Source organism: Oncorhynchus gorbuscha, linkage group LG21, assembly GCF_021184085.1.
Source record: "Oncorhynchus gorbuscha isolate QuinsamMale2020 ecotype Even-year linkage group LG21, OgorEven_v1.0, whole genome shotgun sequence".
Lineage (NCBI taxonomy): Eukaryota > Metazoa > Chordata > Actinopteri > Salmoniformes > Salmonidae > Oncorhynchus > Oncorhynchus gorbuscha.
The window spans coordinates 228,822-247,487 of NC_060193.1; the positions used below are offsets into that span (position 1 = coordinate 228,822).

Below are 18,666 nucleotides of genomic sequence, written 5' to 3' on the forward strand. Positions count from 1 at the left end.
TATATTAGGTCCAATAAGACAGTAGGTTACATTTAGTATGATATATTAGGTCCAATAAGACAGTAGGTTACATTTAGTATGATATATTAGGTCCAATAAGACAGTAGGTTACATTTAGTATGATATATTAGGTCCAATAAGACAGTAGGTTACATTTAGTATGATATATTACGTCCAATAAGACAGTAGGTTACATTTAGTATGATATATTACGTCCAATAAGACAGTAGGTTACATTTAGTATGATATATTAGGTCCAATAAGACAGTAGGTTACATTTAGTATGATATATTACGTCCAATAAGACAGTAGGTTACATTTAGTATGATATATTAGGTCCAATAAGACAGTAGGTTACATTTAGTATGATATATTACGTCCAATAAGACAGTAGGTTACATTTAGTATGATATATTAGGTCCAATAAGACAGTAGGTTACATTTAGTATGATATATTAGGTCCAATAAGACAGTAGGTTACATTTAGTATGATATATTAGGTCCAATAAGACAGTAGGTTACATTTAGTATGATATATTAGGTCCAATAAGACAGTAGGTTACTGCAATCCCAAAAGGAGGGTGGTTGGCCTCCTCGCCTCCCTACCACTGAGGAAGTACATTTCCCGCTCAGCCCAGTCAAAACTGTTCGCTGCTCTGGCCCCCCAATGGTGGAACAAACTCCCTCACGACGCCAGGACAGCGGAGTCAATCACCACCTTCCGGAGACACCTGAAACCCCACCTCTTTAAGGAATACCTAGGATAGGATAAGTAATCCCTCTCACCCCCCCCCCCCCCTTTAAGATTTAGATGCACTATTGTAAAGTGACTGTTCCACTGGATGTCATAAGGTTTGTAAGTCGCTCTGGATAAGAGCGTCTGCTAAATGACTTAAATGTAAATGTAAATGTTGGTGTGGAGAATAACTCTAACATCTAGCAACCCCAAAGGTTGCGTGTTTTCATCTCATCTTAGCTACTTAGCATGTTAGCTAACCCTTCCTCTAATCTTAACTGTTTAACCTAACCCTTAACCTAGGGCCTAGCCACCTCGCTAACATTAGCCACAACACATTGAAATCAATCATATATTATACGTATTGCAAATTCGTTTCATATTGTACCAATTGCAATTCGTAAAAATACTATTAAAAAAAAATTGTTGTCCAACAGCTATTACATTGGCAATACATTTTGCTCTGAGACCAGTTTGACCCTTACCATAATACACATAATAACAACTAGCGACCCCTATTCCTACCACCACGAAATTACCCTGAAGTTGCCCCGCTATCTGCCGCCACTACATAGCTGGCCCTCCTAACCCCGGTCCCTGCCTACCCGGCTGGCCCTCCTAACCCCGGTCCCTGCCTACCCGGCTGGCCCTCCTAACCCCGGTCCCTGCCTACCCGGCTGGCCCTCCTAACCCCGGTCCCTGCCTACCCGGCTGGCCCTCCTAACCCCGGTCCCTGCCTACCCGGCTGGCCCTCCTAACCCCGGTCCCTGCCTACCCGGCTGGCCCTCCTAACCCCGGTCCCTGCCTACCCGGCTGGCCCTCCTAACCCCGGTCCCTGCCTACCCGGCTGGCCCTCCTAACCCCGGTCCCTGCCTACCCGGCTGGCCCTCCTAACCCCGGGCCCTCCTAACCCCGGTCCCTGCCTACCCGGCTGGCCCTCCTAACCCTGGTCCCTGCCTACCCGGCTGGCCCTCCTAACCCCGGTCCCTGCCTACCCGGCTGGCCCTCCTAACCCCGGGCCCTCCTGACCCCGGTCCCTGCCTACCCGGCTGGCCCTCCTAACCCCGGTCCCTGCCTACCCGGCTGGCCCTCCTAACCCCGGGCCCTCCTAACCCCAGTCCCTGCCTACCCGGCTGGCCCTCCTAACCCCGGTCCCTGCCTACCCGGCTGGCCCTCCTAACCCCGGTCCCTGCCTACCCGGCTGGCCCTCCTAACCCCGGGCCCTCCTAACCCCGGTCCCTGCCTACCCGGCTGGCCCTCCCCTAACCCGGGCCCTCCTAACCCGGTCCCTGCCTACCCGGCTGGCCCTCCTAACCCCGGTCCCTGCCTACCCAGCTGGCCCTCCTAACCCCGGTCCCTGCCTACCCGGCTGGCCCTCCTAACCCCGGTCCCTGCCTACCCGGCTGGTTAGAGTTATACATGCAGGGTCTGATACATGGTCCCGCTACTTGCTGACCCGATTCACCACCGTCACTATCAGATAAAGTCAACATTACTGGATCGCTACATTTAGCTAACGGAGTTCCAGCTAGCGGTGTGAGTGGGCTGTGTTGGACGGAAACGGGGGCTCCTAGAGCGGGTTTACCTGGAGGGATGACCCGCTGCTCCGCTCCGAGGCTGCTCTGCATCAAACCGAGTAGGAGCACACAAACCACGGCGATCCAACTCGACTCCATGGCCTTGGTGGTGAGACTTTCCGGGTTTAATTTGGCTACTGTAGACTACAGTATATAATATGTCTCCCTCTCTCTCTCTCTTTTAGTAACGAAGATGATTCGCCCTGCGCAGTAGGAATATTCTGTCAACATACCGTTACCCCGCCCCTTTCAACCGGGTTCGAGCAATGAGAAACAGCAGAGGAGTGATCGATGGGATGACACCCAATCAGAGCACCAGACGCACCGAGTGTGGACCAATGGAAGCAGGACAGATGGAAGTTAGAAGCGGTGATTTTCCTGCCCCTGCGGCCACAGAAAGTTCTTGAAATGAAGAGAAATGTGAATCTCTCTGCCACGTCGTTGGAATTCCTGGCCCAGACAGAAGAGGGGAGGAGAGGATGGGAGAGACTCTCTCTTGACACCCCCAGTAAAACTATGTTAGTTTATAGCTCATGTTTAGTTAGTTAATAGATGGTATATAGTGTTTAGTTAGGAAGCTTTAATGTGTCATATTATAATCTACTGTAACATACTCTACTCGGTTCCATTGATAGGAACGAATCACATTTATTCACAATTGATACAGACACATTAATCATGTTAAAGGGCAATTCCACCACTTTTCAACCTCATTTTCATTATCCCCAGCACAATGTCAGTGTCTGTCGGTAATCATCAATATGAGGTTTAAAAGTGGCAGAATATGTAAGATAATCTTTACAGAACAGTTATTATTTCACGTTATAAATAATAATGATACTATTATTCATATGATTAGGTATAGTTAATGGTGTGTTTAGATGGGGCGGCAGGGTAGCCTAGTGGTTAGAGCATTGGAGGTTGCAAGTTCAAACCCCTGAGTTGACAAGGTACAAATCTGTCGTTCTGCCCCTGAACAGGCAGTTAACCCACTGTTCCTAGGCAGTCATTGAAAATAAGAATTTGTTCTTAACTGACTGGTTAAATAAAGGTAAAATCATTTTTAAAAATGAGTAGCATTAAGGGTTCTTCAACAACAGGGGACCTGACTGACCTCAGGGAGAGACATCTCCCTAAAGCTGGTGTCCCAATCTTGGTTTTACTGTTAGCTATCTGAAGATAAATGCACTAACTGTAAGTCTCTATGGATAATAGTGTCTGCTAAATGACAAACATGTAAATACACTGTAAAAAGTCGTTCTGCAAAATCAATTTTTGGGTGGAAACCCGTTGCCCAGAACCTTTGGAGTAACCAAACTCAAAGTATTTCAGTGTTCAGTACTTATGTCAGTACTTATGTCAGTCTTCAGTACTTATGTCAGTACTTATGTCAGTCTTCAGTACTTATGTCAGTACTTATGTCAGTCTTCAGTACTTATGTCAGTACTTATGTCAGTCTTCAGTACTTATGTCAGTACTTATGTCAGTCTTCAGTACTTATGTCAGTACTTATGTCAGTGTTCAGTACTTATGTCAGTGTTCAGTACTTATGTCAGTACTTATGTCAGTGTTCAGTACTTATGTCAGTACTTATGTCAGTGTTCAGTACTTATGTCAGTACTTATGTCAGTACTTATGTCAGTACTTATGTCAGTGTTCAGTACTTATGTCAGTACTTATGTCAGTACTTATGTCAGTACTTATGTCAGTGTTCAGTACTTATGTCAGTGTTCAGTACTTATGGTAGTACTTATGTCAGTACTTATGTCAGTGTTCAGTACTTATGTCAGTATTTATGTCAGTGTTCAGTACTTATGTCAGTACTTATGTCAGTGTTCAGTACTTATGTCAGTATTTATGTCAGTCTTCAGTACTTATGTCAGTACTTATGTCAGTGTTCAGTACTTATGTCAGTGTTCAGTACTTATGTCAGTACTTATGTCAGTGTTCAGTACTTATGTCAGTACTTATGTCAGTGTTCAGTACTTATGTCAGTACTTATGTCAGTACTTATGTCAGTACTTATGTCAGTGTTGTACTTATGTCAGTACTTATGTCAGTACTTATGTCAGTACTTATGTCAGTGTTCAGTACTTATGTCAGTGTTCAGTACTTATGGTAGTACTTATGTCAGTACTTATGTCAGTGTTCAGTACTTATGTCAGTATTTATGTCAGTGTTCAGTACTTATGTCAGTACTTATGTCAGTGTTCAGTACTTATGTCAGTATTTATGTCAGTGTTCAGTACTTATGTCAGTACTTATGTCAGTGTTCAGTACGTATGTCAGTGTTCAGTACTTATGTCAGTACTTATGTCAGTGTTCAGTACTTATGTCAGTACTTATGTCAGTGTTCAGTACTTATGTCAGTACTTATGTCAGTGTTCAGTACTTATGTCAGTGTTCAGTACTTATGTCAGTACTTATGTCAGTATTCAGTACTTATGTCAGTACTTATGTCAGTGTTCAGTACTTATGTCAGTGTTCAGTACTTATGGCAGTACTTATGTCAGTGTTCAGTACTTATGTCAGTGTTCAGTACTTATATCAGTACTTATGTCAGTGTTCAGTACTTATGTCAGTGTTCAGTACTTATGTCAGTGTTCAGTACTTATGTCAGTGTTCAGTACTTATGTCAGTACTTATGTCAGTGTTCAGTACTTATGTCAGTGTTCAGTACTTATATCAGTACTTATGTCAGTGTTCAGTACTTATGTCAGTGTTCAGTACTTATGTCAGTGTTCAGTACTTATGTCAGTGTTCAGTACTTATGTCAGTACTTATGTCAGTACTTATGTCAGTACTTATGTCAGTGTTCAGTACTTATGTCAGTGTTCAGTACTTATGTCAGTACTTATGTCAGTGTTCAGTACTTATGTCAGTACTTATGTCAGTGTTCAGTACTTATGTCAGTACTTATGTCAGTACTTATGTCAGTACTTATGTCAGTGTTCAGTACTTATGTCAGTACTTATGTCAGTGTTCAGTACTTATGTCAGTGTTCAGTACTTATGTCAGTACTTATGTCAGTGTTCAGTACTTATATCAGTACTTATGTCAGTGTTCAGTACTTATGTCAGTGTTCAGTACTTATGTCAGTACTTATGTCAGTGTTCAGTACTTATGTCAGTACTTATGTCAGTGTTCAGTACTTATGTCAGTACTTATGTCAGTGTTCAGTACTTATGTCAGTGTTCAGTACTTATGTCAGTACTTATGTCAGTACTTATGTCAGTGTTCAGTACTTATGTCAGTGTTCAGTACTTATATCAGTACTTATGTCAGTGTTCAGTACTTATGTCAGTACTTATGTCAGTGTTCAGTACTTATGTCAGTACTTATGTCAGTGTTCAGTACTTATGTCAGTACTTATGTCAGTGTTCAGTACTTATGTCAGTGTTCAGTACTTATGTCAGTACTTATGTCAGTGTTCAGTACTTATGTCAGTACTTATGTCAGTGTTCAGTACTTATGTCAGTGTTCAGTACTTATGTCAGTACTTATGTCAGTGTTCAGTACTTATGTCAGTACTTATGTCAGTGTTCAGTACTTATGTCAGTACTTATGTCAGTGTTCAGTACTTATGTCAGTACTTATGTCAGTGTTCAGTACTTATGTCAGTACTTATGTCAGTGTTCAGTACTTATGTCAGTGTTCAGTACTTATGTCAGTACTTATGTCAGTGTTCAGTACTTATGTCAGTACTTATGTCAGTGTTCAGTACTTATGTCAGTGTTCAGTACTTATGGCAGTACTTATGTCAGTGTTCAGTACTTATGTCAGTACTTATGTCAGTACTTATGTCAGTACTTATGTCAGTGTTCAGTACTTATGTCAGTACTTATGTCAGTGTTCAGTACTTATGTCAGTGTTCAGTACTTATGTCAGTACTTATGTCAGTGTTCAGTACTTATGTCAGTACTTATGTCAGTGTTCAGTACTTATGTCAGTACTTATGTCAGTGTTCAGTACTTATGTCAGTGTTCAGTACTTATGTCAGTGTTCAGTACTTATATCAGTACTTATGTCAGTGTTCAGTACTTATGTCAGTGTTCAGTACTTATGTCAGTGTTCAGTACTTATGTCAGTGTTCAGTACTTATGTCAGTACTTATGTCAGTGTTCAGTACTTATGTCAGTACTTATGTCAGTACTTATGTCAGTACTTATGTCAGTGTTCAGTACTTATGTCAGTACTTATGTCAGTACTTATGTCAGTGTTCAGTACTTATGTCAGTACTTATGTCAGTGTTCAGTACTTATGTCAGTGTTCAGTACTTATGTCAGTACTTATGTCAGTGTTCAGTACTTATATCAGTACTTATGTCAGTGTTCAGTACTTATGTCAGTGTTCAGTACTTATGTCAGTACTTATGTCAGTGTTCAGTACTTATGTCAGTACTTATGTCAGTGTTCAGTACTTATGTCAGTGTTCAGTACTTATGTCAGTACTTATGTCAGTGTTCAGTACTTATGTCAGTACTTATGTCAGTACTTATGTCAGTGTTCAGTACTTATGTCAGTGTTCAGTACTTATGTCAGTACTTATGTCAGTGTTCAGTACTTATGTCAGTGTTCAGTACTTATGTCAGTGTTCAGTACTTATATCAGTACTTATGTCAGTGTTCAGTACTTATGTCAGTACTTATGTCAGTACTTATGTCAGTACTTATGTCAGTGTTCAGTACTTATGTCAGTGTTCAGTACTTATGTCAGTACTTATGTCAGTGTTCAGTACTTATATCAGTACTTATGTCAGTGTTCAGTACTTATGTCAGTGTTCAGTACTTATGTCAGTACTTATGTCAGTGTTCAGTACTTATGTCAGTACTTATGTCAGTGTTCAGTACTTATGTCAGTGTTCAGTACTTATGTCAGTACTTTTGTCAGTGTTCAGTACTTATGTCAGTACTTATGTCAGTGTTCAGTACTTATGTCAGTGTTCAGTACTTATGTCAGTACTTATGTCAGTGTTCAGTACTTATGTCAGTGTTCAGTACTTATGTCAGTACTTATGTCAGTACTTATGTCAGTGTTCAGTACTTATGTCAGTACTTATGTCAGTGTTCAGTACTTATGTCAGTACTTATGTCAGTGTTCAGTACTTATGTCAGTACTTATGTCAGTGTTCAGTACTTATGTCAGTACTTATGTCAGTGTTCAGTACTTATGTCAGTACTTATGTCAGTGTTCAGTACTTATGTCAGTACTTATGTCAGTGTTCAGTACTTATGTCAGTACTTATGTCAGTACTTATGTCAGTGTTCAGTACTTATGTCAGTACTTATGTCAGTGTTCAGTACTTATGTCAGTACTTATGTCAGTACTTATGTCAGTACTTATGTCAGTACTTATGTCAGTGTTCAGTACTTATGTCAGTGTTCAGTACTTATGGTAGTACTTATGTCAGTGTTCAGTACTTATGTCAGTATTTATGTCAGTGTTCAGTACTTATGTCAGTACTTATGTCAGTGTTCAGTACGTATGTCAGTGTTCAGTACGTATGTCAGTGTTCAGTACTTATGTCAGTACTTATGTCAGTGTTCAGTACTTATGTCAGTACTTATGTCAGTGTTCAGTACTTATGTCAGTGTTCAGTACTTATGTCAGTACTTATGTCAGTGTTCAGTACTTATGTCAGTGTTCAGTACTTATGTCAGTACTTATGTCAGTGTTCAGTACTTATGTCAGTACTTATGTCAGTGTTCAGTACTTATGTCAGTGTTCAGTACTTATGTCAGTACTTATGTCAGTGTTCAGTACTTATGTCAGTGTTCAGTACTTATGTCAGTACTTATGTCAGTACTTATATCAGTACTTATGTCAGTGTTCAGTACTTATGTCAGTGTTCAGTACTTATGTCAGTGTTCAGTACTTATGTCAGTACTTATGTCAGTGTTCAGTACTTATGTCAGTACTTATGTCAGTGTTCAGTACTTATGTAGTGTTCAGTACTTATGTCAGTGTTCAGTACTTATGTCAGTACTTATGTCAGTGTTCAGTACTTATGTCAGTACTTATGTCAGTGTTATGTCAGTGTACTTATGTCAGTACTTATGTCAGTATTCAGTACTTATGTCAGTACTTATGTCAGTGTTCAGTACTTATGTCAGTACTTATGTCAGTGTTCAGTACTTATGTCAGTGTTCAGTACTTATGTCAGTACTTATGTCAGTGTTCAGTACTTATATCAGTACTTATGTCAGTGTTCAGTACTTATGTCAGTACTTATGTCAGTGTTCAGTACTTATGTCAGTACTTATGTCAGTGTTCAGTACTTATGTCAGTGTTCAGTACTTATGTCAGTACTTATGTCAGTGTTCAGTACTTATGTCAGTACTTATGTCAGTACTTATGTCAGTGTTCAGTACTTATGTCAGTACTTATGTCAGTGTTCAGTACTTATGTCAGTGTTCAGTACTTATGTCAGTACTTATGTCAGTGTTCAGTACTTATGTCAGTACTTATGTCAGTGTTCAGTGTCAGTACTTATGTCAGTGTTCAGTACTTATGTCAGTACTTATGTCAGTGTTCAGTACTTATATCAGTACTTATGTCAGTGTTCAGTACTTATGTCAGTGTTCAGTACTTATGTCAGTGTTCAGTACTTATGTCAGTACTTATGTCAGTGTTCAGTACTTATGTCAGTGTTCAGTACTTATGTCAGTACTTTTGTCAGTGTTCAGTACTTATGTCAGTACTTATGTCAGTATGTCAGTACTTATGTCAGTGTTGTACTTATGTCAGTACTTATGTCAGTGTTCAGTACTTATGTCAGTGTTCAGTACTTATGTCAGTACTTATCAGTGTTCAGTACTTTATGTCAGTGTTCAGTACTTATGTCAGTACTTATGTCAGTGTTCAGTACTTATGTCAGTACTTATGTCAGTGTTCAGTACTTATGTCAGTACTTATGTCAGTGTTCAGTACTTATGTCAGTACTTATGTCAGTGTTCAGTACTTATGTCAGTACTTATGTCAGTGTTACTTATGTCAGTACTTATGTCAGTACTTATGTCAGTGTTCAGTACTTATGTCAGTACTTATGTCAGTGTTCAGTACTTATGTCAGTACTTATGTCAGTACTTATGTCAGTACTTATGTCAGTGTTCAGTACTTATGTCAGTACTTATGTCAGTGTTCAGTACTTATGTCAGTGTTCAGTACTTATGTCAGTGTTCAGTACTTATGGTAGTACTTATGTCAGTGTTCAGTACTTATGTCAGTATTTATGTCAGTGTTCAGTACTTATGTCAGTACTTATGTCAGTGTTCAGTACGTATGTCAGTGTTCAGTACGTATGTCAGTGTTCAGTACTTATGTCAGTACTTATGTCAGTGTTCAGTACTTATGTCAGTACTTATGTCAGTGTTCAGTACTTATGTCAGTGTTCAGTACTTATGTCAGTACTTATGTCAGTGTTCAGTACTTATGTCAGTGTTCAGTACTTATGTCAGTACTTATGTCAGTGTTCAGTACTTATGTCAGTACTTATGTCAGTGTTCAGTACTTATGTCAGTGTTCAGTACTTATGGCAGTACTTATGTCAGTGTTCAGTACTTATGTCAGTGTTCAGTACTTATATCAGTACTTATGTCAGTGTTCAGTACTTATGTCAGTGTTCAGTACTTATGTCAGTGTTCAGTACTTATGTCAGTGTTCAGTACTTATGTCAGTACTTATGTCAGTGTTTACTTATTCAGTGTTCAGTACTTATGTCAGTACTTATGTCAGTACTTATGTCAGTGTTCAGTACTTATGTCAGTGTTCAGTACTTATGTCAGTGTTCAGTACTTATGTCAGTACTTATGTCAGTGTTCAGTACTTATGTCAGTACTTATGTCAGTACTTATGTCAGTGTTCAGTACTTATGTCAGTACTTATGTCAGTGTTCAGTACTTATGTCAGTGTTCAGTACTTATGTCAGTACTTATGTCAGTGTTCAGTACTTATATCAGTACTTATGTCAGTGTTCAGTACTTATGTCAGTACTTATGTCAGTGTTCAGTACTTATGTCAGTACTTATGTCAGTGTTCAGTACTTATGTCAGTACTTATGTCAGTGTTCAGTACTTATGTCAGTGTTCAGTACTTATGTCAGTACTTATGTCAGTGTTCAGTACTTATGTCAGTACTTATGTCAGTGTTCAGTACTTATGTCAGTGTTCAGTACTTATGTCAGTACTTATGTCAGTGTTCAGTACTTATATCAGTACTTATGTCAGTGTTCAGTACTTATGTCAGTACTTATGTCAGTGTTCAGTACTTATGTCAGTACTTATGTCAGTGTTCAGTACTTATGTCAGTACTTATGTCAGTGTTCAGTACTTATGTCAGTGTTATGTCAGTGTTCAGTACTTATGTCAGTGTTCAGTACTTATGTCAGTACTTATGTCAGTGTTCAGTACTTATGTCAGTACTTATGTCAGTGTTCAGTACTTATGTCAGTACTTATGTCAGTGTTCAGTACTTATGTCAGTACTTATGTCAGTGTTCAGTACTTATGTCAGTACTTATGTCAGTGTTCAGTACTTATGTCAGTACTTATGTCAGTGTTCAGTACTTATGTCAGTGTTCAGTACTTATGTCAGTGTTCAGTACTTATGTCAGTGTTCAGTACTTATGTCAGTGTTCAGTACTTATGTCAGTGTTCAGTACTTATGTCAGTGTTCAGTACTTATATCAGTACTTATGTCAGTGTTCAGTACTTATGTCAGTGTTCAGTACTTATGTCAGTGTTCAGTACTTATGTCAGTGTTCAGTACTTATGTCAGTACTTATGTCAGTGTTCAGTACTTATATCAGTACTTATGTCAGTGTTCAGTACTTATGTCAGTACTTATGTCAGTGTTCAGTACTTATATCAGTACTTATGTCAGTGTTCAGTACTTATGTCAGTGTTCAGTACTTATGTCAGTGTTCAGTACTTATGTCAGTGTTCAGTACTTATATCAGTACTTATGTCAGTGTTCAGTACTTATGTCAGTGTTCAGTACTTATGTCAGTGTTCAGTACTTATATCAGTACTTATGTCAGTGTTCAGTACTTATATCAGTACTTATGTCAGTACTTATGTCAGTGTTCAGTACTTATGTCAGTGTTCAGTACTTATATCAGTACTTATGTCAGTGTTCAGTACTTATGTCAGTACTTATGTCAGTGTTCAGTACTTATGTCAGTACTTATGTCAGTGTTCAGTACTTATATCAGTGTTCAGTATTTATGTCAGTACTTATGTCAGTGTTCAGTATTTATGTCAGTACTTATGTCAGTGTTCAGTACTTACAGTAATTAAGTGACATTTCCATCTCTTTAAGGTCTAAATACTGAACTGTTTTGTGTTTTAACAACTAAATTGCATTATATATTCTGAACAACATAAAAATGTAAGGTCCCTTTTACTTAAATAATAAAATGATTAACTTTTATTATAATTGTTTGTCAAGTGTAAGTAGTTCTTATTAGTGATTTCCATTCATGCCTTAATGTTTAACATGGTTTCATGTGTTTTTACTATTTGTCATTTGAACCACATTATCAGGCTCATTTGAGTCCCTCTGTTCTCACCTACACTGTTTGATATTTTATTCAGATTATTAGCTCCATTAGCTGTTGCAAAAGCAGCAGCTACTCTTCCTGGGGTCCACACAAAACATGACATAACACAGAACATTAATAGACACTGGGATTCTCTGCCTCTAACCCTGTTACAGAGGCTGAGCCACTGGCTTACTGGTGCTCTTTCATGCTGTCCCTAGGAGGGGTGAGTCACTGGCTTACTGGGGCTCTTCCATGCCGTCCCTAGGAGGGGTGCGTCACTTGAGTGGGTTGAGTCACTGATGTGATCTTCCCCCCCTTGGGTTGTGCCGTGGCAGAGATCTTTGTGGGCTATAATCATCCTTGTAAGTTGGTGGTTGAAGATATCCCTCTAGTGGTGTGGGGCCTGTGCTTTGGTAAAGTGGGTGGGGTTATATCCTGCCTGTTTGGCCCTGTCCGGGGGTATCGTCGGACGGGGCCACAGTGTCTCCTGACCCTTCCTGTCTCTGCCTCCAGTATTTATGCTGCAGTAGTTTATGTGTCGGGGGCTAGGGTCAGTCTAGTGGTTAGAGCGTTGGACTAGTAACCGAAAGGTTGCAAGTTCGAATCCCCGAGTTGACAAGGTACAAATCTGTCGTTCTGCCCCTGAACAGGCAGTTAACCCACTGTTCCTAGGCCGTCATTGAAAATAAGAATTTGTTCTTAACTGACTTGCCTAGTAAAATAAATAAATAAAATATCTGGAGTACTTCTCCTGTCTTATCCAGTGTCCTGTCTGAATTTAAGTATGCTAATTCTTTCTCTCTTTCGGAGGACCTGAGCCCTAGGACCATGCCCCAGGACTACCTGGCCTGATGACTCCTTGCTGTCCACAGTCCACCTGGTTGTGCTGCTGCTACAGTTTCAACTGTTCTGCCTGCGGCTATGGAACCCTGACCTGTTCACCGGACGTGCTACCTGTCCCAGACCTGCTGTTTTCAACTCTCTAGAGACAGCAGGAGCGGTAGTGAAACTCCGAATGATCAGCTATGAAAAGCAAACTGACATTTACTCCTGAGGTGCTGACCTGTTGCACCCTCGACAACCACTGTGATTATTATTATTTGACCCTGCTGGTCATTTATGAATGTTTGAACATATTGGCTATGTACTGTTATAATCTCCATCTGGCAGAGCCAGAAGAGGACTGGCCCCCCCTCATAGCCTGGTTCCTCTCTAGGTTTCTTCCTAGGTTTTGGCCTTTCTAGGGAGTTTTTCCTAGCCACTGTGCTTCTACATCTGCATTGCTTGCTGTTTGGGGGTTTTAGGCTGGGTTTCTGTACAGCACTTTGAGATATCAGCTGATGTACGAAGGGCTTTATAAATAAATTTGAAGAAAGGCACACCGTAGCCCACGTTAAACACTGAAGATGGAGCCAGAGAGGATTGCTGCAGTTTTGTGGTTTCTTTACCAACTATTGTGTTTGTTTTTTTCACGTTGGTTGTAACTTATTGTCGCTGCTACCGTCTCTTATGAAAAGAGCTTCTGGACATCAGAACAGCGATTACTCACCTTGAAATGGACGAGGAATTTTTCTTTAATGAGTCGGGCGAGAGGGATTTACTCCAGACAACCGACAAGGACCTCATCCCAATAATTCGCAGGAGAAAGAGACAGAGATATTGTGGAAGGAGATTAGAATGCCTGATGAATTGCTGGCAACGAGTGGCTAATCTGCCTTTGTCATCGGTACTGTTGGCCAACATACTGGATAATAAAGTGGACAAAACTACAAGCACGTATATCCTACCAACGGGACATTAAAAACTGTAATATCTTATGTTTCACCAAGTCTCCTGGGTGTTCAACCACGGGGCAGGGGTTATTCCAGTAACTCGTTGACTGGGAGGGTTACGGCCTGGAGGAGAGGTGCTGGGTTCCCACTAGACGCAGACATGGGCAAACTACGGCCCGCGGGCCACATACGGCCCGTTAGGCTTTTTAATCCGGCCCGCCGAACTTTTCCAAATTATAGTAATGCATATGGAAAGTTTGGAAGTGCGTCTTTTAATTAAGAGCAATGCGCATTTACGCACAGCAGCGGTACAGTAGCTTAATTAACACGCCGCACATCACTCTTAATTTAAATTTTCAGCTGCAGGTAGGATATTTAATACAGCCTATGTCTGTGTGCTTGGCAACGATACACGTGTACTGTTTGCGCGTGAAGGCGAGGGCGTCCGTAGCGAGTTTGTAGAGCGCGCGGTCAGGACAATCCATCCATGATTTTGCGGAGTTTAACACAAGTAGATATTATTGAGCTTGAGTATTTCGTTGTGTAATAATATGTTTTGAATGTTGAAAGTGATTCCATTTTTCAATAAATGTTGATTTCTTTAACTTTGCACCTTCAATTGAAACTTATTAAAAACAGACGCAATCTTGATAAATCACAGTGCGTATGTTATTTTAATCTATTTACATTTCCTCCTCCCAGTATCTGCGAAATAGTATGTAAATGCCATATCTTGCATATTCCTTGAGACAAATTTATTAACTGATAAGGGCTATTTTTCACATTTGAAAGACAGTTAATAAATTGGGTTGTAGTGTTCTTACTGTGCTATGAGGTTTGGACACACTACATTTAATGCTTTAGTATATCCGGCCCAAACACTCCCTCCAAATGCTCCTGGCCCGGCCCCTCTGTCAAATTTTAGAACCCATTGTGGCCCGCGAGTCAAAAAGTTTGCCCACCTCTGCACTAGAGACATCCTGGATCCAGCCCTCATCGCAGACTTCCACCGCCGACACCCCGGGCAACCAGGTATCAACCAGGTAGTGTCCCTAGAGAGGGACGGGTACTGTCACACCCTGATCAGTTTCACCTGTCCTCATTATTGTCTCCACCCCCTCCAGGTGTCGATTGTTTTCCCCAGTGTCTTTATCCCTGTGTTTCCTGTCTCTCTGTACCAGTGTATTTATCCCTGTGTTTCCTGTCTCTCTGTCCCAGTGTATTTATCCCTGTGTTTCCTGTCTCTCTGTGCCAGTGTATTTATCCCTGTCTTTCCTGTCTCTCTGTCCCAGTGTATTTATCCCTGTGTTTCCTGTCTCTCTGTGCCAGTGTATTTATCCCTGTCTTTCCTGTCTCTCTGTGCCAGAGTATTTATCCCTGTGTTTCCTGTCTCTCTGTACCAGAGTATTTATCCCTGTGTTTCCTGTCTCTCTGTACCAGAGTATTTATCCCTGTGTTTCCTGTCTCTCTATACCAGTGTATTTATCCCTGTGTTTCCTGTCTCTCTGTACCAGAGTATTTATCCCTGTGTTTCCTGTCTCTCTGTGCCAGTGTATTTATCCCTGTGTTTCCTGTCTCTCTGTACCAGAGTATTTATCCCTGTGTTTCCTGTCTCTCTATACCAGTGTATTTATCCCTGTGTTTCCTGTCTCTCTGTACCAGTGTATTTATCCCTGTGTTTCCTGTCTCTCTGTACCAGTGTATTTATCCCTGTGTTTCCTGTCTCTCTGTGCCAGTGTATTTATCCCTGTGTTTCCTGTCTCTCTGTACCAGAGTATTTATCCCTGTGTTTCCTGTCTCTCTATACCAGTGTATTTATCCCTGTGTTTCCTGTCTCTCTGTACCAGTGTATTTATCCCTGTGTTTCCTGTCTCTCTGTACCAGTGTATTTATCCCTGTCTCTCTGTACCAGTGTATTTATCCCTGTCTCTCTGTACCAGTGTATTTATCCCTGTGTTTCCTGTCTCTCTGTACCAGTGTATTTATCCCTGTGTTTCCTGTCTCTCTGTGCCAGTGTATTTATCCCTGTGTTTCCTGTCTCTCTGTACCAGTGTATTTATCCCTGTGTTTCCTGTCTCTCTGTACCAGTGTATTTATCCCTGTGCTTCCTGTCTCTCTGTACCAGTGTATTTATCCCTGTGTTTCCTGTCTCTCTGTACCAGTGTATTTATCCCTGTGTTTCCTGTCTCTCTGTACCAGTGTATTTATCCCTGTGTTCCCTTCATCTTGTATGTTAGTCAAGTCAACCAACGTGTTTTTCCCCATACTCCTTTTCTATTCTCCTTTTGATAGTCTTCCTGGTTTTGGTTCCTGCCTGACTCTGGACTACTTTCCCACCTGCCTGATCATCCTGCCTGCCCTGACCTTGAATCTGCCTGATTTTCAGTGCCTATTGGACTCTGGTTTTGACCTTCAGCCTGTACACGACCATTCTCTTGCCTAACCCCCTTTTTGGATGAATAAACATGGTAAGACTCCAACCATCTGCCTCCTGTGTCTGTATCTGGGTCTCACCTTGTGCCTTGATACAAACACTGTTTTTTCCAACCGTTTGCTAAGAGCTGGCAGCAAGCTGATAGGTCTGCTGTTAGAACCAGTAAACTTTACCACTATCAGGTAGCGGAATGACTTTGGCTTCCCTCCAGGCCTGAGGACAAAAACTTTCCTCTAGACTCAGATGAAAGATATGACAGATAGGAATAGAATAGTGGAGGCTGTTTTAGCAGCAAAGGGGGACCATCTCCATGTTAATACCCATGATTTTTGAATGAGATGAGCAGGTGTCCACATACTTTCGGTCATGTAGTGTAGTACTGTTCATTAACCCTACTAGATAGCAGTGGTGGAAAAATAACCAAAATGTCATACTTGTGTTAAAGAAAAGATAGCTTAATAGAAAATGACTGAAGTCAAAGTCACCCAGTTAAAACTTACTTGAGTAAAAGTCTAAAATAATTTGCTTTGAAATATACGTAAGTATCAAAAGCAAATGTAATTGCAAAAATATACTTAAGTATCACAGTGTCCCCTGTGAATCCGTTGGTAGAGCAGGGCACTTTGGGTTCAGTTGGTAGAGCATGGCACTTTGGGTTCAGTTGGTAGAGCATGGCACTTTGGGTTCAGTTGGTAGAGCATGGCACCGCCAGGGTTCAGTTGGTAGAGCATGGCACTTTGGGTTCAGTTGGTAGAGCATGGCACTTTGGGTTCAGTTGGTAGAGCATGGCACTTTGGGTTCAGTTGGTAGAGCATCACACTTTGGGTTCAGTTGGTAGAGCATGGCATCTTGGGTTCAGTTGGTAGAGCATGGCACTTTGGGTTCAGTTGGTAGAGCATGGCACCGCCAGGGTTCAGTTGGTAGAGCATGGCATCTTGGGTTCAGTTGGTAGAGCATGGCACTTTGGGTTCAGTTGGTAGAGCATGGCACTTTGGGTTCAGTTGGTAGAGCATGGCACTTTGGGTTCAGTTGGTAGAGCATGGCACCGCCAGGGTTCAGTTGGTAGAGCATGGCACCGCCAGGGTTCAGTTGGTAGAGCATGGCACCGCCAGGGTTCAGTTGGTAGAGCATGGCACCGCCAGGGTTCAGTTGGTAGAGCATGGCACCGCCAGGGTTCAGTTGGTAGAGCATGGCATCTTGGGTTCAGTTGGTAGAGCATCACACTTTGGGTTCAGTTGGTAGAGCATGGCACCGCCAGGGTTCAGTTGGTAGAGCATGGCACCGCCAGGGTTCAGTTGGTAGAGCATAGCATCTTGGGTTCAGTTGGTAGAGCATGGCATCTTGGGTTCAGTTGGTAGAGCATGGCATCTTGGGTTCAGTTGGTAGAGCATGGCATCTTGGGTTCAGTTGGTAGAGCATGGCAGGGGCCCACTCCAACACTCAGACATCATTACAGATAGACTGGGGCACACTCCAACACTCAGACATCATTTACAGATAGCCAGGGGCCCACTCCAACAGTCAGACATAATTTACAGATAGCCAGGGGCCCACTCCAACACTCAGACATCATTACAGATAGACAGGGGCCCACTCCAACACTCAGACATCATTACAGATAGACAGGGGCCCACTCCAACACTCAGACATCATTACAGATAGACCGGGGCACACTCCAACACTCAGAGATCATGGTGATTCTCTGATACACTTCTGGCCCTTCTTTGGACACTGTGTTAACTAACCTCCAGACGAGCTTCAATGCCATACAACTCTCCTTCTGTGACCTCTAACTGCTCTTAAATGCAAGTAAAACTAAATGCATGCTCTTCAACCAATCACTGCTCGCCCGTTCAGCATCACTACTCTGAACGGTTCTGACTTAGAATATGTGGACAACTACAAATACCCAGGTGTCTGGTTAGACTGTAAACTCTCCTTCCAGACCCACATTAAGCATCTCCAATCCAAAATTAAATCTAGAATCAGCTTCCGATTTCGCAACAAAGCATCCTTGACTCATGCTGCCAAACATACCCTCATAAAACTGACTATCCTACCGATTCTCGAATTCGGAGGTGTCATTTACAAAATAGCCAATACTCAGCAAATTGGATGCAGTCTATCACAGTGCCATCCGTTTTGTCACCAAAGCCCCATATACTACCCACCACTGTGACCTGTGTGCTCTCGTTGGCTGGCCCTCGCTTCATATTCGTTACCAAACCAAGTCATCTAAAAGTCTTTGCTAGGTAAAGCCACCTTATCTCAGCTCACTGGTCACCATAGCAGCACCCACCCGTAGCACCGCGCTCCAGCAGGTATATTTCACTGGTCACCATAGAAACTCCCACCTGTAGCACGCGTTCCAGCAGGTATATTTCACTAGTCATCATAGCAACACCCACCCGTAGCATGCCCTCCAGCAGGTATATTTCACTAGTCATCATAGCAACACCCACCCGTAGCACACGCTCCAGCAGGTATATTTCACTGGTCACCATAGCAACACCCACCCGTAGCATGCGCCCCAGCAGGTATATTTCACTGGTCACCATAGCAACACCCACCCGTAGCACGCGCCCCAGCAGGTATATTTCACTGGTCA

The 18,666-nt window shown here is 41.7% G+C and overlaps 1 protein-coding gene across 1 annotated transcript in view; it reads right to left on the reverse strand.

The window, feature by feature from the left end:
• The window catches only part of LOC124008310 (multifunctional procollagen lysine hydroxylase and glycosyltransferase LH3-like), an 88,897-nt gene extending 86,354 nt beyond the window's left edge, over positions 1 to 2,543 (reverse strand). The window contains exon 1 of the mRNA XM_046319476.1: positions 2,322 to 2,543. Coding sequence (XP_046175432.1) covers positions 2,322 to 2,412 — 91 coding nt within the window. The 5' untranslated portion in view covers positions 2,413 to 2,543. The remainder of the gene's footprint in view (positions 1 to 2,321) is intronic.
• Positions 2,544 to 18,666: the final 16,123 nt, after the last annotated feature.